Below are 26,027 nucleotides of genomic sequence, written 5' to 3'. Positions count from 1 at the left end.
TTTTTGTGTTTCAAGTTTTCCACTTTATGGGCTCGGGATGGACAGGTTGACAAATGAGATCAGACAGGAGTCCCCGTGGACTATGATGTTTGCAGATGACATTGTGATCTGTAGTGAGAGTAGAGAACAGGTGGAGGAGACCCTGGAGAAGTGGAGATATGCTCTAGAGAGAAGAGGAATGAAGGTCAGCAGGACTAAGACAGAATATGTGTGTGTGAATGAGAGGAAGGATAGAGGAATGGTGAGGATGCAGGGAGTAGAGGTGGCAAAGGTGAATGAGTTTAAGTACTTGGGATCAACAGTTCAGAGTAATGGTAAGTGTGGAAGAGAGGTGAAGAGTACAGGCAGGATGGAGTGGGTGGAAAAGAGTGTCAGGAGTAATTTGAGATAGACGAGTACCAGTAAGAGTGAAAGGGAAGGTCTACAAGAGGGTAGTGAGACCAGCTATTTTATACGGGTTGGAGACAGTGGCAATGACAAAAAGGCAGGAGTCAGAGCCTGACGTGGCAGAGTTGAAGATGTTAAGATTTGCACTGGGTGTGACGAGGATGGACAGGATTAGGAATAAGTATTTTAGAGGGTCAACCCAGGTTGGAAGGTTTGGAGACAAAGCCATTGAGGCAAGATTATATTGGTATGGATATGTGCTGAGGAGGGATGCAGAGTATATATTGGGAAAAAGATGCTAAGGATGAAGCTGCCAGGTAACAGGAAAAGAGGAAGGCCTAAGATAAGGTTTATGGATGTGGTGAGAGAGGATATGCAGGTGGTTGGTGTGACAGAGCAAGATGCAGAGGACAGTAGGAAATGGAAACAGTTGATCTGCTGTGGCTAACCCTAACAGGAGCAGCTGAAAGAAGACGACTTTATGGGCTCGGGATTCTGAAATTTGATATTTCGGGATTTCAAGCATATAAACTGAATATATGTGTGTGTGTATGCTAATTTGTGATATCAAATGAAAGCAGACTTAATGCTATAGAGTTATCACTTATCCCTGCTTGTATGCCTACTACCAATTTACAAACACTTACAACTTGTATAAATATTCAGATATGTATAAATATCATATTTCTATAAATATCTTTGGTATTGTCAACGGCACGCATTACAGAACAGCACTTCACATGCCCAGTCACCCTAGAAGTCAGGAGTGTTGCTTCAGGCAAGTGGAGTACACTCAGTACCAGAGACAATGTGAGTTATTCTGCAGAAATTATAAATATATGTTGTATATTAAAAACTACAGTAATAACATGGACTAGAAAGTGTTTATCTGGTACACTATCATATAAAATGAAAGTCTGCATAAAGTTGCAAAAGTTGTGTGTGTATATATATATATATATATATATATATATATATATATATATATATATATATATATAAATGCACATATATACATACACACACACATATATATATATGTATATGTGTATTTATATATATATATATATATATATATATATATATATATATATATATATATATATATATATATATATATATATATATATATGTTTACCACCATATGGTCAAGCCCGAATGTCCGAAAGGAGTGTGACAACATCCCACATTTGCGAACGCAGATGTTGCGAACTGCAAACTCCCGTCCCCTTTTTGACCGATGTTAACACTTGTTTCTGGATGTAGAGTGGTCGGAAATGTCGTATCCGGTGTTCTTGTGACATTCTGACCATTTGGTATGACAGGATTCACTAATTACTTTCGGACATATACAGGTTCAAGCACTGTGTGCTCGACAATATGGTGGTAAACCATGTGTACATATATATATATATATATATATATATATATATATATATATATAGCGTATGTGCTGTCTGCATTTTCCTATTATGTGAGTATTTACACTTGTCTATTAATATATGCAGATTTGCATAAATATTTCTGTAAATCTCTGACACTGTCCACCTAGCCATGTTGTAAAATGGAAAGTTCACATGCACAGTTAACATACAGCTCATGAAAGGCCCCTCAGACTAATGGGGTACTTATTACTACAAAAAGTTAGTTATTTTCCAGAAATATGGTGAATATATAATGTATATAATCATACTAATAACCTGTACCAGAAGGTGTTCACATGGCACTTCACAGTGCTGAAAAAAAAAAAAAACTTGCACTGATAGTTGATGTCCAAATACCACTCTTTTTCCAGTTAAATATGAAAATAGTATACATACCATTCATGATTATGCAAACATCTCAACAATGGAGTGAAATTAAGAAGTTATGTACTCACCATAACGTTCCATCTGAGTAGGTAACTTCATTTGTCAGCAACCTGTGGGTATCTGATCCGACCTCGGATCCGAGCCAGCAGCTTTCCAAGCTAAAAGATCCGAGCTCTCAGCTCCTCCCTCTTACCCATAATACCCTATTGCCTCCCCTCCAGTCCTCAGATCGAGTTTGCTAAATATGCAACCAACAAAAAACAACAATCTAAGACACTCGAAAAAGGAACACTAACCTGATGCATGACAAAGGAAACCATTCCATCATGGATAAAAACCATGAAACAGGCTAGGGGGAGGGGGGGAATCGGTTGCTGACAAATGAAGTTACCTACTCAGATGGAACGTTCTGGTGAGTACATAACTTCTTAATCTGAAGTAGTTAACTTCATTTGATCAGCAACCTGTGGGACAGTCTTCCCCAGCTACCAAAAACCTTGGACGGTCCTCAAGGAAGGATATTCTGGAGCACTGCGGAGCCAAATGCTGCCCTACCTCTGGATATCAGATCCAACTTCTAATGAGAAATGAAGGTATGAGAAGAGGACCAAGTAGCCGCTGAGCAGATGTCATCTAGAGGAACTTTTGACCAGAATGCTGCAGAAGTAGCCATAGAACGGGTTTGAGTGGGCATGAACCCCTAAGGGTTCAGGCCGGTCGGAAGCTAAATAAGCGTGTACGATGCAGTGTGATATCCATCTCGCTAAGGTAACTTTCGTAATAGGCTTTCCCAAAGATGGCTTAGCGAAAGACACGAAGAGTTGATCCGATTTCCGAGTAGCCTCTGTCCGCTGCAAGTAAAAACGCAATTGTCTGTGCACATCCAGTAAGTGCAACCTGTATTCCCCCTTTGTTTTGAAAGCTGGGGAAGAAAACAGGCAAGTTAATGTTTTGGTTGATATTGGATTTGGAGGCCACCTTAGGCAAGAATGAAGGGTTAGTCCTGAGAGACACTCTGCCCTTATGGAAGACCAGATACGGGGGTTTCATACAAAGGGCTTGAAGTTCAGATATCCTTCTGGCTGAAGTAATTGCAATCAGGAAGGCCATTTTCCAAAATAAGAATTTTAACTCGACTGAAGCTGCAGGTTCAAAGGGTGGGCCCGTCAGTGCCTGAAGAACCAAGGTTAGGTCCCATGGGGGAACCGCATTCTTGACCGGTCGTCTCAACAGAAAGGTGCCTTTCAAAAAGGTTTTGCATATCTTAGCGGACGCTAAGGGACAAAGGTTATCCCCTATGTGGAAATGGGAAATGGCTGCCAATTGGACTTTGACTGTAGAAGCACTGGCTCCTTGGTAGAAAATATGGGACAGGAATTCAAGAACCGTTGGAATGGGAGCAATAAAGGGGTCTAAATCCCTATGTTTGGCCCAGATGGAAAAACGCTTCCATTTACTTCTGTAGATCTTCCTGGTAAAAGGTTTATGCGCCATCAGAATAGATTTTATGGGAGACGAGATATCGGGAGTCCTAGCGATCAGTGGAACTGGATCAACCAAGCCGTGAGCTTGAGGTCATCCAGGTTCGGAAGTTGTAATCCCGAAGGATGAGAGATCAGATCCGGAATAGGATCTAAGAGCCAAAGAGGAGCTACGCTGTGAGACCGCAGGTAAGGGAACCAGATCTGGCGAAGCCAGAATGGGGCTATGAGGATTATTTTGCTCCCCAACCAATGAGCTTTCTGCAGAAATGTTGTCATTAGCGGAAGAGGAGGATAAGCATAAAGAAGACCGGGGGGCCAAGCATGAACCACAGTGTCTCTGAGGCTCTCCCTTGTTGGGGAAATCAGAGCGAAAAACTCGCTGCATTTTGCATTTGAAGGAGAAGCGAAAAGATCACAGCAAGTTGACCCCATCTGAGGAAGATCTGATTCGCTACTGATGGGTTTAGAGACCACTCGTAAGGTGTAAGGATCGAGCGACTCAGCTTGTCCGCTAGAATGTTGGACCGACCCAGAATGTGCGTTGCTATCAGAAAGCGGTTGGTGGAAATCGCCCATTCCCAAACTCTCATAGCCTCTCGACAAAGAGGGTAAGATCTGGTTCCTCCCTGTTTGTTGATGTACCAGACTACTGCCATGTTGTCTGTCTGAATTGCAATAGTCCCCAGAGGAAGAAGGCCCTCATCCCCAGGACAATGATATGCAGAACGGTCTCTAACGGGGTCCACATGCCTTGGATGGTTCTGCCCATGGAATGCCCCCCCACCAGAGGTGAGAAGCATCCGTGGTCAGCGTGGCTTGGGGTTGAGGCATCACAAATGGTCTCCCTTCCCGCAGCTCTCGGGAATGGAGCCACCAAAGAAGGGAGTTCCTACAAACCCTGCTTAGGGGAATGGGAGAATCCAACGGGTGAAGGAGGAGAGACCATTGAACTTGAAGAGTCCACTGAAGGACTCTCGTGTGTAATTGTGCCAGACGTGAAAGGCTGATGGCTGCCGCCATGGAACCCAGGGCTCTCAGGACCAATTCTGCAGGTGGGGCTGGGGACTGTAGAATAAGAAGTTATGTACTTACCATAACGTTCCATGTTAGTTGTCTTCTTCTCGCCTTTTTTCTTGCTGGATGGGTTCGGAGCCGAACCTCTGCTCCGAATCGGCCAAATACTAAAGCTCGAGAGCTATTTTTACCGGCTCGAGGCCATCCTATGTCCCATAATGCTAGGCGAAATATACCCAGATCTCATTTGATAGCTAACACTATGGACAGACATGTCCCACCACTAGAAAAAGCTAACACTAAGAACTAAGTAGAACTATAAACCCTACAGCCTGTTTGTCACCAGGGCTACCAAAGGGGAAGAAGAGATCTAGCTGAAGGGATAAGCCTGGTGACAAGGAAAATATCACCCAATATTCTAGGTCTTTTCCAGGCTAGGGGGATGGAGGGTGGGACGCAAGCAAGAAGGCGAGAAGAAGACAACTAACATGGAACGTTATGCTAAGTACATAACTTCTTAATGTTAAGCTGTCAATCTCGCCTTCATTCTTGCTGGATGGGACAGTGTCCCTACCACCTTAGTTCTGGGTGGCTCAATGGAACAGGCTCTTCAGTACAGTGGAACCAAAATCAGCCCCATTTCCTGGAGGCAATATCCAGTTTGTAATGAGAGATGAAGGTATGAGGAGAGGCCCATGTGGCCACTGTACAAATAGAATCCATAGGTAATCTCGCTTGAAAAGCAACTGAGGAAGCTAATGCTCTAGTTCAGTGAGCTCTAGGCTTGGTAGGGAGTTCCTTATGCCTCAATTGATAGGTTAAAGAGATAAGACAGGTCCACCATCTTGACAAGGTCACTTTGGAAACCGGAAGGCCCTGGTTCCCTTCGGCGTAAGATAAGAGTTGCTCTGATTTTCTCGTTGGCTTGGTTCTATCCAGATAGAAACATAATTGCCTATGGACATCTAAACAATGTAATCTTCTCTCAGCTCTATCAGTGCAATTTGAAAAGAAAACTGGGAGATCAATGGTCTGATTCAGATTTTTTTCTGAGTACCTTAGGTAAGAAGGATGGATTTGTCCTAAGAGCCACTCTGTCTTTGTGAAAAACAAGATAAGGGGGGCGCACAGAAAGTGCTTGTAGTTCCAAAACCCTTCTGGCTGAGGTAATAGCTACCAAGAAAAGTGTTTTCCACGAGAGAAATTTTAACGAGCAGGAGGCAGCAGGCTCAAAAGGAGGCAGAATTAAAGACGACAGTACCAAATTTAGATCCCATGGTGGAGGAGGGTCTTTGACTGGGGGCCTAAGTAATAGGGTACCCTGCAGAAAGGCTTTGCAGAGTTTGTGGGACATAATACTAGACTCTGACAAGCCAACATGGAAATTTGCAATAGCTGCCAACTGGACTTTGATAGTGGCTGAAGAGGAACCTTTTTGAAAGAGTTCCGCTAGAAAACTGTTTGGACAGGGGCATTAAAGGGATCAACTTGGTTCTTTTCTGCCCAAATAGAGAAAAGTTTCCATTTACTATCGTACGTCTTTCTGGTGTTAGACTTGTGAGAGGCAAGGATAATCTAACGTACTGACGGAGAGATTAAGGGAAGTCTGGCTAGGGTTGGAAGTGGAGCAACCAAGCTGTGAGGTTGAGAGATGACAGGGATTGGTGCAGCCTGCCCGATTGATGGGTCAGGTGGTCTGGCACAGGGTCCAGATGCCAGGGCTGCTCCAGTAGATGACGTTGTAGGAACGGAAACCAGACTTGTCGAGGCCAGTAAGGGGCAATGAGGATCATCCTGGATCTCAAGGCAGTTGCTTTCTGGACTAACAGAGTGACTAAGGGAAAGGGGGGGGAAAGCATAAAGGAGACCCTGGGCCAATCGTGGACTAGAGCATCCCTGGGAGAGAGGCCCGGAAGAGAGAAGAGGGTGAAGAAGTCTTGACACTTGCTGTTTTGAGGGGTTGCAAAAAGGTCGCAGCAAGGCTGACCCCACTTTCTGAAGATTTGGTCCACTACTAGTTGGTTGAGAGACCACTCGTAGGGCATGAGAACGTCCCTTCTCAGCCTGTCTGCTATGACATTGGACTTCCCGGGAATGTGTTTTGCTACCAGAAACCGCTGAGAAGAGATCGCCCATTGCCGGAGTCTGAGCGCTTCCCGACGAAAGAGGGTAGGACCTGGTTCCTCCCTGTTTGTTGATGTACCATATACTACAGACATATCGTCTGTCTGTACTGCAATCGTCCCAGTGGGAAGAGAGTTCTGGAGAGCCTGCAATGCCAATAGCACCGCTCTCATCTCCAGGACATTGATGTGCAAGTGGCACTCTAAGGGGTGCCTTGTGCCCTGGACTTTCCTGCCCTGCCCTGGTGGCAACCGGAGGGGGGAGAACAACCGGTCTGCCTTGAAGCACCTGGGGTGAGTCCATCCACCAAGATAGGTGTCGTTTCCAAGACTGAGTGATGAGAATCTTGTGTGACATGGGAAGCTGCCTAAAGGACCATTGGGGAAAAAAGCATCCACTGTAGTATCCGCATATGAAAATGAGCTAGGGGGAGCAAGGTGATTGTTGCAGCCATCAGACCAAGCGTTTTCAGTACAAACCTGGCTTGGACCCTGTCCTCTTGTAGCAGGACTTGAACATGACTGCGAATGTCGTATACTCTTTGCGTAGGAAGTTTTGCTGACAACTCTACAGTGTTTAACATGGCGCCTATGAAGGTAACATGCTGACAAGGCGACAAGGCAGATTTTTCAAAATTTATAGAGATGCCTAGCGCTTTGCAGGTTTGTACAGCGTAATCCCTTGCTTGAAGAAGCTGATGCCTGGTGGTGGCAGTAAGGAGCCAGTCGTCCAAATATGGAAACACCTGGAATCCTCGACATCTCAAGTGAGCCGCAACCACTGCCATGCATTTGGTAAACACCCTGGGGGCTGTGGTGAGGCCAAAGGGCAGGGCTCTGAATTGGTAGTGACTGGCTCCCAGCCGGAAGCGGAGAAACCTCCTGTAGCACCTGTTCATTTTGATATGGTAGTACGCATCCTGAAGGTCTACAGAGCACATCCAATTGTCCTGACCCAGAAAGGGAAGAATGGACTGTAGCGTGACCATCCAGAATTTTGTTCTTTGAACCGATTTGTTCAGTCTGCTGAGATCCAAAATAGGTCTCCAGTCCCCTGTCTTTTTTGGTACCAAAAAGAATTTGGAGTAGATTCCGGGTCCTTGTTGGTCTGCCGGGACTGGTTGGATGGCTCTTTTAAAAAGCAGCTTTGAAATTTCTAGTGCTGCTTGGCCTCTCAGACCGGGTGGAACGTCTGGAAGAGGCCCTTTTTGGTTGATGTGGGGTGTGGATAAATGGGATTTTGTAGCCCTCGGATATGATCGAACGTACCCATCTGTCCTGCGTAAGGGAGGACCAGGCTTCTGGGTACAGCGAAAGTCTTCCCCTGACTGCCTCCGAAGGGGTGCTGAAAAGGTTTGTCAGAGAAAGATTCTCTGCTACCCTGATTCTGCGGACCCACCCTGCCCCAAGGGCGGCGTCTGTTATTGTTCCCTCCTCTGCCTCTAGAGGGAAGCTCACCACGTGCGTCCGGCAGAACTCCCTGAGGTTTGCGGAACCACATTTTCCCGCCCTTTTGACCCTTAGGATACTGTCTAGAAGGGGCAGAAAAAAGGACTCACACGGCAGAGAGAGTCTTGCCTTCTTGTTCGCACCTGATTAAGGTATCCTTCACTTGAGGTCCAAAAAGAGCAGAACCATTAAAGGGGGTGTTTGTGAATGACGCCTTGAAGGGGTCACCAAAATTGCAGAGCCGCATCCAGGCGTGTCTCCTTAGAGCAACACCCGTACCTGCGGCTCTACTCACTCCATCGGCTGCATAAGAGATGAGCCGCATGGAAGAGTTGACGATAGAGTTCAGGGTCCCTAGCTGGAAGTTGATCTTTTCCTGAGACCCCACAGCTGTTGGGTCCTGCAATGTTTCACCCATTTCCTTGAGAAGGTCCCTCTGAATTCGGGTGAAATGGCATAAATAATTCAGCAACCGCATAGCAAAGGTCGCTGAGGAAAACATCCACTTGCCATACCTATCCATCGTCCTAGATTCCTTATTAGGAGAATGGACAGGTACTGAAAGGTCAGCCAACTCCTTCTTAGTGGCTGCTGCCACCACCATGGCATCCACGGGGACACCCTTGGAAAGAAACTGCTTATCTGAGGAAGCAGTAATAAATTTTGTGGGCCTCCGGGGAGTTGGTTACATAGTATGCGGAGCAGTCCACGCCTTCCGAGCCACTACTTCCATAAGTGGGTCGAAAGGGGACACCCAGGAGGTGGAAGGGCGAGAACCGAAGGCATCCAGGTACACAGACTCATCCTCAGATGGGTTGAGGGCACACCAGTCCCCCCTCTATTTGAGGATCTCTAAGATGTCAGAGAAGGAGACATCCTCAGAGGGGGACCTTGGGGACCCTTCCGAATCATCCAGGTTGGTGTCAGATGTCACTGACTCAGGAGAGTCAACATGTTTCCTCTTACATGTCCTCTTCCAAGGGGGTGCCCCCGCAGGGTCAGGGGAGGCCTCGGAAGAGGAAGAAATGCCCAATGGGGCAGCCTGGAGCATTGGTTCTCCTCGCTTGGGGTCAGGAGGGTAGGCAGGGGTCGAAGCAGGCACCGTGGAGGGAGAGGCCGAGGAGGTCGACCGTGGTGCCGGTATAGGAGCCAGCATGCTCCTCATCACCTCAAAGGCACCCCTGTCAGGCAGGGAAGAAGGACCCAACTCCAAGGAGATGAGAATTCCCCCAGCACCGAGAGGGACGGCTCCAAGGCCGATGTCGGGGCCGAACTCACCTGCTCCGAGGTTCCGAGAGGGAGAGCGGGGTTGGACAAGGGTCCGATGCCACTCGCCCCCTCGGAGCCGACGAGGGAGTCTCGGCGCCCGGATCCCTCCAAGTACGGAGCCAAGGACGGGATCGGAGCAGACGAAGGAATCGACAAAAGGGGGATCGGTTCAGACGCCCCCACAGTACTAACCCTTGACAACCTCCGGCTCTGAACTCAGCAGGGTAGTTGGAGGAGGAACTTGAGCGGGTGTAGGGGTAGCCCCCTGTCTGTTGAGACGGGCTATGTAGCAACTGGGCCAGTGCCTGCGACTTTAAATGCCGGCTGACTACCCTCTCGAGGTCATGGTCCAAAAGCCTGGAAGACCTAGAGGAATCAGATCTATGGCTCTGCTCCGACAAGAGTGGAGACTTCGGAGCCGATCTAACCGACTCGAGAGACGGAGACCTAGAGCGCTTTCTGCTCGGGGATGGCTCCGACACTGAAGTCGGAGGCGACTGAGGTCTAGATGCCTTGGTTCCGGCCGGAACAGACGAGGCAGCAAGAGCACCGCTCGGCACCAGCTCCAAACATGGAGCAGACGATTTGGCGGGCTTTGAAGCTTTCCCAGCCATGGTCTTAGCCGGGGAATCTTCAGGCTTTAACAAGCCTCTAAGTATGAGTTTGTTTCTGCGCTCCTGCAGGAATCTAGGGCTAAAAGCGTGGCAGATTGAACAAGAGTCCTGCAGGTGCAGAGGGCCCAAACAATACACACAAGAAGTGTGACCGTCTGTCAGAGACATCTTCTGACAGCACGAGTCACACTTCTTGAAACCCGATACCTTAGTATCCTTAGACATACTGTAAAAACAAACACACAATACTCTAAATTATAATAATTTGTATAAAAGAGTAACTACACCAAGTAGAGGGACAGAATTACACACACACACACACACACACACACACACACACACACACACACACAAAACAGGGGGAAACTGTACTACAAGGGGAGGGTCAGAGGCCCAACCACCTTAAGGGTAGAGAAAAAGGGAGATTAGCAACTAAAAGAAGGGGAAAAGACTAGTCGCTAACTACACCAACACTAAAGAGACAAAAAAGGATAAAAGACTGACTAAAACTACCTCAAAAGTTATTAATAAAAATATACGACCTGGAGCCAGTGAAAACGCAACCTCGTAGTTAAGCGGCAAATGAGATCTGGGTATATTTCGCCTAGCATTATGGGACATAGGATGGCCTCGAGCCGGTAAAAATAGCTCTCGAGCTTTAGTATTTGGCCGAGTCGGAGCCGAGGTGTGGCTCCGAACCCATCCAGCAAGAATGAAGGAGAGATTGACAACTTAACATGTGCTATTACATGGAGTGACAAGTTGTGCAACCTGTCTGCTGTCAGAAAGGCTTTGGACTGTAGCGTATTTATCCTGGCCCCTATGAAATCCAGAACTTGCACAGGATGAAGAGACAACTTTTGAAAATTTATGGTAATGCCTAGATGCTGGGCCAAGGATAAGGAATAATCCCTAGCGGAGCAGAGCAGATGCCTGGTGGGGGCGGTGAGGAGCCAGTCGTCTAGGTATGGAAAGACCTGAATTCCCTGAAGTCTCAGGTGGGCTGCTACAACTGCCATGACCTTGGTGAACACCCTGGGGGGTGTGGTGAGGCCGAACGAGAGAACCCTGAACTGAAAATGACTGGCTCCTAATCAAAAGCGGAGAAACCGTCTGTCCATGAGAATGTGGTAGTACGCATCCTTGAGGTCTATGGAGCACATCCAGTTGTTCTCCTGTAGAAGAGGGAGAATAGACTTCAGAGTGACCATCCGGAATTTCTCTTTGGCAATGAACAAATTTAGAGCTGACAGGTCGAGAATTGGCCTTAAGTCCTCCGTCTTTTTTGGCACCAAAAAGAACCTGGAGTAATTGCCTAACCCGGATTGCTCTGGGGGGACGTGCTGGATGGCCCTTTTTTCTAGCAACTTCTTTATTTCTGAAGCCGCAGCCTCCCTCTGATTGGGTGGGACATCGGGAAGGCCCTTTGTTAGTGGGGGAAGATTCAGAAAGGGGATAGTGTACCCCCTGGATATTATTCAGAGCACCCAACGATCTGTCGTAATGGACTCCCAACTTCATAGGTGCTCCGAAAACCGCCCCCCGACTGCCTCCAGAGAAGGACAGCCGGGCAAGCCCTCAGGGATGCTGCGCGGATTGGTCTGAGAAGGGTTCTCTGGACCCCAATTTCTTTGGCCCCTCACTCTGCCTCTGGGCCGGCGTCCATCTTGTCCTCCTCTGCCTCTGACGGATGAATGGTCCGGCGTGAGATGGGACTGCTGGGACTTCCGGAACCACATCTTCTTTTGTCCTCTCTGGTTCCTTGAGAAGGACCTTTGAGGATTCGAGAAGCAGATCCCGATGGCAGACAGCTTCTTCCTGTCTTTCTCGCTCTGAAGCAATGTGTCGCGGACGGTTTTGCCAAATAGCGTAGAACCATCAAAGGGAGCACTCGCAAAGGACGCCTTGAAGGGTTCCGCAAAGGCGAAGCCAGGCGTGGTGCCGCAAGGTGACCCCTGCCCCGCTGGCTCTAGCCGCTCCCTCCGTGGCATAGGAGAGAAGCCACATGGAAGTGTTAGAAATTGACTTTAGAGTGGCCATGCGAGCAGAGAAAGTCCTTTTGTCCTCGGCCGCCATGGACTCTGGTGGAGCTCCAGCATATTCTTTTATCAGATCCCGCTGGAGTCTAATGATGTGTGCCAGATAATTCAGTGCCCTTATAGAAAAGGTGGCTGAAGCAAACATCCGCTTTCCAATATGGTCCATTGTCCGAGACTCCTTATCAGGAGGATGGACCGAGGAACTTTCTTGCGCTAGTTCCTTCTTAGTGGCTGCCGCCACCATCATGGGATCTACTGGGGAACCTTTATTCCATGCCGGTTTGTCAGGGGGAAGACTAAGTATCTTGCTCTGTCTTCTAGGGATTGGCTCCACAGTGTCTGGCTCCTTCCAAGCCCTGGTAATAATCAAGTTTACCAGGGGATCAGCCGGGGGGACACCCAAGAGGTAGATGGGCCTGCGTCGAATGCCTCCAGAAACACAGACTCATCCGAGGAAGGTTTTCTGGCTGACCACCCCCCCTCTAATACGCAGCATTTCCATAATGTCCCCAAAGGAGATGTCTTCAGGGGGTGACCTTGGGGAACCTTCCCCTTCCTCTAAGTCCGTGTCCTCCGTGAGGGACTCGGGGGAGTCCCAAGTGCCTCCTCTTGCACTTTCGTTTGTGAGGGACCTCCTCGGCGGGACTGTCCGAGGAGGCCTCACCAACGGGGTCCTGTTCCCCTACGGAAACCAACTGGAGCATCGGCGCAGGCTGTCCCTGGGGCCAGACGATGGAAGACAGGCTCAAATGCGTGCGAGTGAGGGGTGGATCCGCAGCCCGGACCGTGGACCTGGAATTCCTCGACAGCACCCTCTCCACCACATCAAAAGTCAAGGGCGAGCCACTCTCCCCTGCTCCGAGAGTAGCCCCCTCGGCTCAGATGTGAGAACCGATGTCGGAGCCGACGCGATCGGACCTGAAAGGGTAGTGTGCGCCGACCAAAACGGAGCAGAAGACACACACTGACCCCTGCGGATCCAAAGCTTGTCTCTCGGCCCGAGAGGTCGGATCTGACACGCTCGAGGGTATGGTTGGCGAAGTAGCCACCACTGTCGGCGCAGACTCCCCGGCTCCGAGACGGCTCAGATCCAAAGACTCCGAAACCCGATAGTGAATCGGAGAAGGAGCAATTGGGGTAAAGAAAGGGGCCGTGCTCCCCCCTGGAGGGGGTGGAGACACGAGCACCCCATCTGCATTTGGGCCTGCAGGAATAGACGCATTATCCGGTCCATATCAGCATCAGACATACTCAGAGTAGACCTTGAAGAGGTTGTCGAGGCGGGCCAGGAAGGCCACCTAGATGACCTCGAGGGAGACCGGGACTCCTCCTCCGACTCCGGAGAAAAGCGGGGAGAATGGAGCCGAGAGGGGGAAGAATCAGAGACCCTCCTGGGAGAGCTAACTAATTTAGCAGGTGGAGCAGAGGGGTGAGATTCTGCCCACTGCTTGTGGCTCTTATGCCAGTCCTTCTCCCTATGCCTTTTCTCTTTGCTAGAAGTGTCCCCCTCTCCCTGGGACACAGAGGGAGGTTGAGTCCCTGCCAGGGGAGGGGGAGCTGAAGGTTGGACAGCCGCAACTGCGACTGGTGCCGCCGAGGGAAAGGAGGAAGAAGAATCCGCGGGCAAGAGTCCCGCCAGGATTAACTTATTCCTCCTATCCCTCACAGCCTGGGGGTTAAAGGCTGTGCACACTTGGCAGCCCGAAGACAAGTGGGCCACCCCTAGGCAGAGAATGCACTGAATGTGGCCATCTGCTGGGGACAGCTTACGACCACACTCAGTGCATTTAGAAAAAATGGCCTTAGGCCCCTCAGCCATCACACGTTGAAACGCGCCCACACACACAAGAAAGGGGAGGGAAAAAACTAAAATTTACAATAATTACCACAAAAAAAAATCCAAAAAATACAGATACAGAAAACTAAGGGCCTACTAGACTCACACACACCAAAAAAACTTTAAGAAAAAAGGTTTTAAATAGTTTTAAATACGCTCACCAACGCCAAGAGCTTGTCACTTAAGCTGTCAGAAGCCACGGCAAACGAGATCTGAGGACTGGAGGGAGGTAGCAGGGTATTATGGGTAAGGGGGAGGAGCTGAGAGCTCGGATATTTTAGCTTGGAAAGCTGCAGGCTCGGATCCGAGGTTGGATCCGATACCCACAGGTTGCTGATCAAATGAAGTCAACTACTTCAGATCTATAAATCTCCTTTGCAGAAATGAATGGCACACATAGTTGGGGTCTATCTACTATGGCTAGAGACACATTAATATTTGCACAACTGTAAGAGTTTGTTTACATATCAATTTATTTGTTCAATATAAAATTACTGTCATGTCTGGCTGACATACTAATATGACCATGATGAAGAGGTGTGTGTGATGAGTAACTTTCATATTTTAACTTTGTATCTCATAGCTTTTGAGATGCAGACATTTGTTTACAGGTTGGTAGCAAAATTGCATTCTCAGAATTTTAGCTCAGGTGGAAGCTGTCCAGGTAGGAACTCTTTAAGGTGTCAGGTGGTGTGAAATGCCACTCTGGCCAAGTGTGAATAGTTAATTCTTCATTTTCCACCATAAAATACATCAACACCATTGCATACTCATTCGCTTCATCTATCACATCGTTCCTCCTTTTTTCTTGTTTTGGAAAGGTTTTCTTGTAGGGAATGTTTCATCTCCAGCAGTTTGTACCATATTGCTTCCAATATGACTGGCTTCTGCCCTCATGTTTCTGCCACAAGTGGCTTTTTTTTTTGCTTTCCTCCTTTCCCTACTGACTTTCCCTTCCTGCTCTTTGTTGACATACACCTCTGTGGGAGGTTTATACAATTTTACAGTTATTTTATAAGGTGGCACTTCACTATTTATGTCCCTTATTGTATGGAGCACTGTGGTGAAGTTGCTTTTCAGTATGATGCCAAACAAGAAGCCTTCTGCCATTTGTTTTTACATGCTTTCATAGCAAACAGCCTCTGGGATGCTGCTAATAACTGAACCAGTCTTGGAAGATAAAGCTGGGTCTTTGGCCATTACAGGAAATAAAGAAACCTTGCAGTTAAACTTGAGGGACCAGATGTCTAGGCGAGATTTGCCAGATGCCACTAATTCAGCCCCCATTAGGATCTGCATGGCCCAATCTATCAAGGTTGTCTGACTTAGCTCTGAGAATGAGAAGTTTCTTCCTGGAGTAGGAGCTGTCCTAATTCCTCCACTCTGTTAGGTCCTCCAGGTTCTTGCACAGCCCTTCTGTACTCATGGATTGGGAAAAATATGACAGCCTTTCTAAATGCCTAGCTGGAGCTTTGCATCAGCTTGGCTATCTCTGTTTCTAGGGGCAGCCAAAGACAAACCCGGACCCCTTCATCTTATCAGCGAGAGGGCCTCGAATTAGCAGCAAGATTGAAGGTTTCAAGGATGTGTGTATGTATTACATCATATGATAGCCTTACAGACATTTTATGCACATACATTTTTAAAGAAGGCTGCAGGTGTAACTGTTGCTACTACACAAGAAGTACTATGCTCCTCATACTTTTTTCTGTACCTATTACCAGAGAATAACACAAAACGCATTCAATGGGTCCCATTTCCCCATCAAGAAAAGTATCTGCAACTAGTCAGACTACTTAACAGGATGATTCATTTGTCCATAATGTATCAGAGATCTGTAAATATCCACACTGCACGGAAGTCATTCCCTGCTGATTTCCTGCTTGGGATGGAAAACTGAAAGCTGGGCAACAATGACCGAGATGTGCACCTTAGTGGAGACATAAGCTACACCCCCACAATGAGCTCCATTCTGAAGAATCTAAGGTTCATGACCTTCTGTTGGAGATTACTGCTCTAAGAGAAAAAGGGATAGGAAAATCTATTTTACTTGGATACAGAAGACCACTTACTCCAAAGTCCTACTCACTTGGGGGCTGCAGAGTACATCTCTTGAGAGGCAGTCTGTTTCAAGTTGAGAAGATGCAAGTTTTCAGCCTGAGGCTTTCCAGGCAAAAACAAGAAAGGTCTTATGCACAACTCATGAGATTATAGAGGTGGAAAGGAAGGCAATCAGGAAAAAAAAGTTTTACAAGGCATGTGGAATGTATTTAAGGCCCAGTACTTTTCCAAGGAAACCCCAAAAGAAAACTATCCCAACTGGCAGATTTTTTCTGTGATATAATCAAGTCTATCAGTGGAAGACCACCCCCCAGAAAAGCTTGCACAAACAATTATCAAATTATACATGGTTATGATCCCAGTTTTCTCATTAGGGTAATATATAATTAACAACTGGATGGTTAAGACTAGTCTATAACCAAAAGGGATAGGTTATTTTGAGCACAAAAAGGGAAAATGGCTAGGTTTAAAATGGCTTGCAAGGGCAGCTATGCTAGTACTTCCCTATGAACCTATTAAAAACACCAGTGAGTAAAACCCAGACTTTGGAGACTCTTGAAGAATTCTTTTTCAAGAGAGATTTAAACACTACAGAGAGGAAAAGAAATACAGGGCACTAGGAGGGGACAAACACGTCCTTCAATGAAAACACTAAAATGCTGGCAAGACCAAAGGAGGTACCATGCTTGTGTGAATACTATTTCTAAAAAGTCTGAAAAGCAATTTGACAAAATGCATAGAAAATCTATTCCTAACCTTCTTCAGGTTCAACCTTATGGTTTTGGCCAAGGAAATCCTTCTACATCCTGATTACACACCTACCCTAAAAATATCATCACCCCCTATGGCAATGCCAGAAATCTAAGATCCTCAAACAAACTACTAATTCAATCCATTAAAATCTGCAATACAGCTGGTGACTCCCTCTTTGCTAACACTGTTGGTAGAACCTGGAACTTACTACCAGCTGATATAACGCTGCTCCCCTCTCTAACTGAATTTAAAATCAAACTTAAACATCTGGCGTTAAAATGGCTTTGCCACTGTAACAAGTCTGCCTAACTTAATCTCTACTCTGTTATTTTGTTTTATGAATGATTGTAGTAAGCCACCTTCTCTATGTAACTTAACCAACCAATGAATCGATCCTCTATCTTTGTATAATTCAATATTTATGTGTCTGATTGTCCCTTTTATTAATACTGTCAAACTTGTTGTTTGTCTTGGAGCTTTTCTTCCCGGGCCTCCGCTGAAAATGGACATTACTCCAGTTGGACTATCCCGGTCAACAAAAGTAAAATAAAATAAATAAAAATAAAATTTATAAATGTAAACTACTGCAGTGACCCTGTCAAAGTAAGATGCATCAAAATTCAGATAGCTCAAATACACATGAAAAAGAATACATTCCATTTTCAAGCATATGATCCAATAAATTTAAGACTAACTGTAAAAAAAAAAGAAAGAAAGAAAAAAAAAAAAAAGACTTGCATGTACTTGCTCAGTAAGAGTGATCATATATCACTATTGCTCAAGGATTACAGCTCATGGCAGTATCTCCTTACATGTTGCTGTCCACTCGTACAGGAAGTTTGTTCATGCTCGAGTGGATAGCATTTGACATTCTTCAGCATTAAATGCCTCCTGCAGAATGAGCTGATGGCTCTTTCCCAATGACGAACTGACTTTGGAAAGGCAATCAAAGTGAGGTGTAGTGGGTCTCCCCTCCCCCAACACACTGTCATTTTTTTCACCTCAATTCATTCCCCAGCAAACCTCAGAGATTTGAGGTATGTGTTACAAGTACATGTGTACTCCAGACGTGGGTTTCAAACAATGTCTGCAAGGGGTTTCTCAATTTGGGCTTGTGATTTTGAAAGCTCAAAGAGGATCCTGTTAAAATGGCAAAATAAAAAATATTTCAGATGCAGAGATTGGTTTTAGATTACGGAAAAGTTCATTCTGGGATCACAGCTTTAAGTTATAAAAACATGTAATCTGTCATTTGTACATTACTTGCAATTACATCTGAAGTCTCTACAGATCTTTAACAGGACACCAGACTGCTTACATCACCATTCCAAAAATGCAACATACGAACTAACATACCTGTATAATACATATCAGTCAAGGTGTCTACAATCTGCTTTAGGTTTCGAACACAGCCCACAGCTAACGCCACCAGAAGCTCAAAACCAGCATTGATAGTGGAAGGAGAACTGCAGACTGGTATTGCTTGCTCAGAAGGTAATTCTCCAGTCTTCTTATACTGCAAATACACACTTGATGCTGGAAAAATGAAGTCATCTATCAGTTCCTAGGAGAAGAAATAAAAGTGTGTATATATACACATATATACATATATATATACATATATCACTCCCTTACATAAGCATACTGTGTACTAATTTTAGACATTTTCGACATTTTCTTTCACTCTATCGCTATACACGCATCTAAAACACAGAAACACAATATGTGGTTGAAGGTCTCCTTCAAAATAAGTCTGCATGTATAAAACTAGTAGAGTGTACCACCTATCAGAGACTTGCCAAAGGTGGTGCAGATGTCAAATGGAGGAAACTTGTAAGGCAAGTGTAGGCTTTTGAAGTTAATGTTGAAACTTTTGGAAATACCAAAACTTTTTGCATTAGGGGTAGGAGTGAATGTGTGGTTTAAGGCTACATAAGGGAATAGATTTACAGCTGTGTGTGTATATGTATGTATGTCTTTTACTGTAGGACTGTCTTGTGCAGTGGCAATGTGATGGATTTTTTTTAAATAAGGTAAGACATAGGGTAAAGGCACCACCTTAGTAAGGTGAGCTAACTCTAACTCCTGCACCTTACCTTAGAAAAATGGGGTGGTAGGATTTTTCTCATGCATTTTCTTTTTGCAATATTTTTCCTTTTAAGTTTGGCTTTAGTAAATGTTTTCTTCCTATTACACCACAATCAATTTGGTCAACTGCCATAAACCCATATATAAATGCATGTATGTTCTACACATAAATGTATATCCATCCAGCCACTCACCCCCCCCCCTTTCCATTTTTGATATGAGGTCAGGGTGTCACTTCAAAAGTGATAATCTACAGCCATGGTTTACACCACCTGGTGGCTAGCCCTGCCGTAGTTATTGTTCCATATCCCACATGCACACACAAATTCACATCTGTGGCCAATTCAGTGTGTAATATCCGCCTATTACCCATCTTTGGAATGCGTGAGACCACCACAGCACTGAGACAAAAATCCATACAAACACAAGACTCCCTAAATAAAGCACCCCAGGTGAAAAATTAAATGGGGGTACCGCTTGTTATGAGGTGGAAACACTATCTGCTGCGCCACTGTGCTACCCTATCTGCTGTGCCACTGCACCACATGGGTAAAGTACAGTTGCGTACACTTACCATAAATGTAGATGTTTGAGTGTATTCACTCTTGCAGTCACTGCATTTGGGTTATCTGCCTGCAGGTAGCCCCTCAGCCAGTCTGAATATCAAAGTCTTGGATCCCTGCGTCAGATGCTGTCTCTTCAATTATTTCAGGTCATCAGGGGTATAAAATATGCAGCCGATGCAATTACATCAGTTTTTCTTGCCCCAGATGTCAGGTGCCCCCATAATGGGAAGCAATTATATGTTAGGTTGCACCTCCAACAAAACGCAAATACAGCAGAAAGCATAAAAAACACTAAAGAAGTATAGCTAAGAGAAGTCAGGGGGCTGGAGGGAGAGTAACCAGGACTGCAACAGTGAATACACTCAAACATCTACATTTACGTTGAATGTACACAACTGTACTATGTTCTTCGTGTTTTCACTGTTGCAGTCATTACATTTGGGTTGATTCCCAAAGCTAAGGAAGGGAGGAGGAAGTAACAGAGCATTAGGACCAGCAAGACTGCAGTGGCAAAACCAGCTCTGGATTTAGAAAAAATAGGCATGAGGTAATGCTTGGTGAATATATGTACAGAGCTCCAGGTAGCAGCTTCTAGGATGTCCCTGGTAGGGACACCTCTGAGAAAAGCTGTAGAGGTAGAAGCAGCTCTGGTGGAATGTGGTGATATCCCCTGTGGGGTAGGTTTTCCATGGTGCTTATAGCAGAAATGAATGCAATGGGCTATTATCAACTTAGAAATTGTTTGCATTAAAACGGCCTTCCCTTCAGCCCCTGCAGCAAAGCCAACTAGCAGCTGTTCAGATTTTCTGAGAGGGTTAGTCCTGTCCAAATAAAATCTAAGTTGTCTGTGCACGTCCAAAGAGTGCAGTATTCGTTCTCCTTTGTTCTGTGGACTAGGGAACAAAGTAGGCAAATGAATGGACTGATTAAGGGCCACACTAGACACCACCTTGTGCATAAAAGGATTGGCCCTGAGGGACACCCTGTTTGCATGGAAGATGATGAAGGGCTCCAATGCCATGAGGGCCTGCAATTCAGACACTCTTCTTGCTGAAGTGATGGCTAGAAGGAAGGCTGTTTTCCAAGAAAGGAATTCCAACTCTACAGTTGCAGCTGGCTCAAAAGTAGGTAGAGTGAGCTTTTCCAATACAAGTTAAGGTCCCAGGCTGGAGTAGGGGCTCTCCTGGGTGGTCTTAAATTTTTGGCCCCTCTGAGGAATTGCTTTAGCAGGGGGTGAGAGAAGAGGGGTGGGTTCAGTATTATAAAGTGCTGAAATTTCAGAGGCATGGATTTTAATTGCCGAGAAGTAAAGGCCCTTGTGGAGCATCTCTGTTAAGTACTGAATAATATGCGGTAAACTGGGCACTGTTGTGCCCATCTCCTGAGTCTGGCTCCAGGAACAGTATCTTTTACATTTTTCAGCATAGGATTTTCTAGTACTAGGCCTCCTTGCCTCCAGAATGACATATAGCACCTACTTACTGTGGGATGCTATTGGAGAGCTCAAGGAATTAGCCAGGCTGCAAGGTTCAGGGTTTGGTGCAGAATATGGCCCTCCTGCTGGGACAGCAGGGAAGGGGGTCTGAGGCAGGTGCCATGGTTCCAGCAGTGGCATACTGCACAAGGGGGGGGGTACGAGTGCTTGAGTGGCCAGTCTGGTGCAATCAGTATTGTCCTTGGTTTGTCCTGTTTGATCTTTAGCAGAACTTTCGAGAGGAGAGGCAGAGAGGGAAAGGCATAAACTGAGGGGCTTTCCCAGGTGAAGGACAGGGCCATCCACTTTCCAAGTTTGACTGTGGGATGTCCTTGTGCAGAATTTGTCCAATTGTTAGTTCTGAGGGGAGGCAAACAGGTCTATCTCTGGATCCCCCCATTTGTTTCTCAAAAGGTTGAATATCTTTGGTTCCAGTTTCCACTTGTGTGGGTCCATGAGATTTCTGCTTAGGTCGTCCGGCAGTGAATTTAGCTTGCCTGGCAGGAATTGAGCTTACAGGTGCACTTGGTAGCTCGAGGCTGTGTTTCACAGAGTAGTCTGCAGAGAGGGTATGAGTGGGGCCCCCTGCTTGTTTATGTACCACATAACAGTGGTGCTGTCTCTCTCTTTACCAATAATTGTCCTGGAAGAATGTGGTCCTTGAAGGCTGTCAGGGAATTCTGTACATCTAACATTTCTTTTTGAATGATATGCAGGTGCATTTGACTTGGGTTCCATTTGCCCTGAATGCACAGCCCTGCCAAGTGAGCCCCCTCCCCCATGCACAGTCTGATTCGTCTGTTGTTAGGGTTTAGGCAGCAGGGGGTAGAGTGAATGGGAGCCCCTTGTTGTGGCAGCAGGCCTCTGCCCACCAAAGGAACTCTGTCTTTATACAAGGAATGATAGGAATCATTGATTCCAGGTCCTGAGAATGTTGACACCATAGTCTTTTTAGATACCATTGTAGCTTCCTCATATGCAGTCTTGCATATGGAATTGGTAGACTGCAAGAGGCCATGAACCCCAGGACTTGCAGGATTTCCCTTGCAGACAGCTGGGCCTTTGTGGCCAGTAGTTTGAAGTAGGCTGTCAAACTTGTTTCTCTGGCGTTTGGTAAGCCATCTGGGAAGTTGTGTTCAAGCTTGCTCCCAGGAATACAATTTGTTGGCAGGGTACTAGATGAGATTTCTTTTTGTTTATAGTGTACCCCAGTGAGTTTAGAAGTGTCTTTACAAATGCCAGATTTTTTAGTAGCATATCCTGGCTTTCTGCATGAATTAGACAAATGTCCAGGTACGGGTAATATTTGAATATTTCTTTGCCTGGAAAATGCAATGACTGCAGCTAGGCACTTTGTGAATACCCTGGGCGCAGTAAATAAACCAAAGGGAAGTGCAGAGAATGGATAGTGCATGGAGCCTGCTCTGAAGTGTAGGTATTGCCTGCAAGATTCCCTTGCTGGAATAAGCAGGTAAGCTTCCTTTAAGTCTAAGGTTGCCAACCAGGCATCTTTGCCTAGCATAGGAGGCAGCTGTTGAAGTGTTAGCATTTTGAATTTTGGGATTGCCAAAAAGGTGTTTAGAATAGAGAGGTCCAGGATAGGATGGAATGAGCTGTCTTTTCTGGGTACCAGGAAAAATCTTGAGTAAAAACCCTGTTCCCTTTCTTCTGCTGGGACAGGCTGAATAGCCCTGATACTTAGAAGAGAGACAGCCTGCTACAGAGCCTCTGCCCACTGATTTGTGGGTAGGTCTGGCCAACCGTTTGGGGTTGGTAAGGTATGAAAGTGGAACCTGTATCCTTGGCCAACTATATTTAAAACCCATTTGTCCTGGGTACAGTTTTGCCAGTTTTTTGCATGCAGGGCGATCTTTCCCCCTAAGGGAGCAAGCAGTTGAGCAGGGCTTGGAAGGTTTAAGGTTAAGTAATTGTGACATTTTTCCATAGGGGGGTGTCTCACTACTTCCAGCTTTGGAAGTGGGAGCCCCACACTGCTTAGGCCTGCGAGTACCTTGAGACTGTAGCCTAGGTGGTCTGCTGTTCCTGGGTTTGGATTGAAGGCCTGGAAAAGACAGGAAAGGACCAATTCTTAGAAGGCCAATGCCTACTAATCTGGGAGGCTGTACTTGTAGGAAATCTTTAACAGCTTGCATAGAGTTAGCTTTTTCCTCCATCTTTTAAAGGACTGCTTCGGATTTGTTGCCAAACAGGCGGTCTTGGTTTAAGGGAGCATCCAGTAATTTAGCTTTAACTTGATCTGGCAAATTTTGCTGCTTAAGCCAAGCATGCCTTCTTAGTACAAACCAAGTGACAGCAGCCCTGCAAGATGCTTTTAGAGTCTCAAAACCACATTACAAAGTATGTTTACCAACTTGTTCAGCAGAATGCATTAAATCCTGTAATTCTTTATTTTCAGCATAGTCAGGAATCAACATAATTTTCTGTTTAAGTAGTCTCATAATATGCTGCTGATACTTTAACATATAAAACTGGCAGTTTAAGGCCCTAATGGCCAAAGTTGCTAAAGTGTATACCTTTTTACCCCATCTGTCCAAGGCCCTGGAATCTCTGTCAGAGGGGGTAGGGCTTTTGGCAGTAGTAGCCTTAATGCCTTTAGGCCCTTGGGAAATGGTCTCTGGATCCGCAGTAGGATTCTTGAAAAGGAACTTGCGAGAGTCAGGTACTCTAATAACTGTCAATTTTCCTGGGAGTTGGAGGTAAAGTGTCTGGGGCCAGGCTACATTCCAGGAAGGCATCATCTACAATGTCCAGAACAGGAGGGACAGCTAAAGGCCTGAGTTGAGGTAGGAGTAAGAATTCCCTAAGCCTCTTTTTAGAGTCAGAGTAATCCTGGCTTTCACAGCAGAAATGCTCCCTAAGAGTGTGCAAGGATTCACCAAAGGAAAAATCTGGAGGGGAAGCAGAGGGGAATGGAATCCTCTGCATCAGAATCCTCATAGGTAGATAAGGGCAAATCCTGGTAATCAGAAGAAACAGAAATTTCAGAATCCTGATCAGAAGGAAAATCACTTCTAGGTCTCTTAGAGGGAGAAGGCTGGCTTCCCCTTATTAAAATAATAAGGTCTTCAGCCATTCTTATAATTTGTTTTTTAGGCATATGGGCTTGACCATGTAGTTTGGACATCAGTTTTCTAGGTGTGAGTCGAGTTTTAGGCCTTGAAAAAGAAGATGGCGTTGGTTTGAAATGCAAGTCTGTAGGCCTGAATACATCCTCAGAAGCCGGTGCCTGCACAGCAGCTCTGGACCCATCCAAGGTAGAGACATCCACAGGTTCCATAGCCGAAGAAGCATCTTGCGGCATATCAGACTCCAAATGGGTCTCAGTACAGGCCTGTGAATCTGAAGTAGCGGGTATCAGGGGCTGCGAAAGCGCCTCACTGAGTACCGATGAACTGGTGACTAGCTTAACAGAAGCATCGTCGGCAGCTTTGGACCTATGAGGTCTGTCTTCTGCCTTTATCTTTATGTTTTTTTCGGAATGTCGGTAGTTGGATGGCTTACCAAAGCCTTTCCTGGATAGTTAAACAGAGTACCAAAATAATTTGCTGCAAAAATAAACAGACGACGAATAGTTCGGGGGTTGAATAAGGCATAAAACCGACAGTGAGGGATGTCGTGGTCTGGGCCTAAGCAAGGAATGCAGTATGAATGAAAATCTTTATGAGGTTATTTGCTTTCCACAGGTAATACAATTAACTTTTACTGACATCAGTTTAGAGCAAGAAAAAGGATCCCCAACAGGGTACTTAGCTTTTTTTGAAGACTTCAGTTCTGAAACTCGAAAACGAAAATTTCAGGAGTCGGCCGACCGGCACTTGCGAACTGCTTCTGCTTCGGGCACCGCATTGCAAGAAAGACTGGGGTAATGGCATTGGCTGCATGTTTTATACCCTTGACGACCCGACGTCACGGAAGAAGAGAGAGCATCCGACGCAGGGATCCAAGACTGATATTCAGGCCGGCTGAGGGCTACTTGCAGGCAGATAAACCAAATGTAATGACTGCAACAGTGAAACAAGAAGAACATCTAGTACTTCATAGGAGGTTACTAGGCTAATGGCCCTTGGGTCCTTACAAATCTAGCCAAGAGTTTATCCCCAAAAGAAACCTCAGTCAGCACATGTCGCCGCAGTCAATGAGGGACACAGGTAGAATCCCTGGGACAAACTTGTGGCTTCCCATCCACTCATGGTTACGCTTGAAGAGGGTGAACAACGAGCTCTGTTCGACATGTATGGGAAGTCTATTCCAGAGACTTGGCAGCCTCTGGGAGACTAACCTGTCTCTCCAGCAAGTTTTGTTGATGTCTTACATTAGATTCAGGTCTTTTGAGTGGGTAGTGTGCGAGTCAGACTTGCGGATATGGAGTATCTCTAGTAGGAACAGGATCTGATATTGCCTTCTAGGCAAAACACAGAACACCCCTGAGCAATCTGTACGATACTGAGTGATGGTGATTTGACCGTGTCTGCACAGAACAAGTGTTGGAGGCCATGGATTCTCTTTGCGAGGTATTTCAATGACCTTTCCAGTTGGTGCAAATGTTTGGAGAGGTACATCCCAAATGGGCCGTTATACTCAATTATTAGTCTAATGAGGGGGAGTATAGAGAGGTAAAAACCTTTTTTTCTGGATGCAATCCCTTTACTTATGAGATGAACCAAGTAAAAGGCTTTTCTGACCACTGCCGCTACATGACGGTCGAATGTGAGGTTATCAACCTTAGTGGCCAGGTCTCACAACACAGGTTGTGTGCTTAGGGGGTTGCTGTTGATGCGGTAATTGGTAGGGGTCGTGTCTTTGCTGAATGGTATAATGATGCACTTTTTGCCTTTAGCTTGAAGCCATGACTTTGGCATCAGTCATTAGTTGCTGTGATACCCTCTTGCAGTATGTTTTCATTTGGGGAGTCAATGACAGCACCCAACTTACAGTCATCCACAAACTTGGTCAGCCACAGGCCTTTTGTCTTTGCCTGGACCTCTGAGAAATAGATGCCAAACAGTAGGGGTTCCCAATACAGATCACTGGGGAACT

The 26,027-nt window shown here is 46.0% G+C and overlaps 1 protein-coding gene across 1 annotated transcript in view; it reads right to left on the bottom strand.

Annotated features, from left to right (window-relative positions):
* USP9X (ubiquitin specific peptidase 9 X-linked) overlaps positions 1-26,027 on the bottom strand; it is a 5,037,693-nt gene that overhangs the window by 1,433,978 nt on the left and 3,577,688 nt on the right. The window contains exon 28 of the mRNA XM_044071835.1: positions 18,198-18,405. Coding sequence (XP_043927770.1) covers positions 18,198-18,405 — 208 coding nt within the window. The remainder of the gene's footprint in view (positions 1-18,197; positions 18,406-26,027) is intronic.

This window comes from Protopterus annectens, chromosome 5.part0 (genome assembly GCF_019279795.1).
Source record: "Protopterus annectens isolate FY-2018-M chromosome 5.part0, PAN1.0, whole genome shotgun sequence".
Classification (NCBI taxonomy): Eukaryota; Metazoa; Chordata; order Ceratodontiformes; family Protopteridae; genus Protopterus; species Protopterus annectens.
The sequence above is the reverse complement of the archived record's forward strand: the minus strand, read 5'-3'. Positions and strand labels throughout refer to the sequence as shown.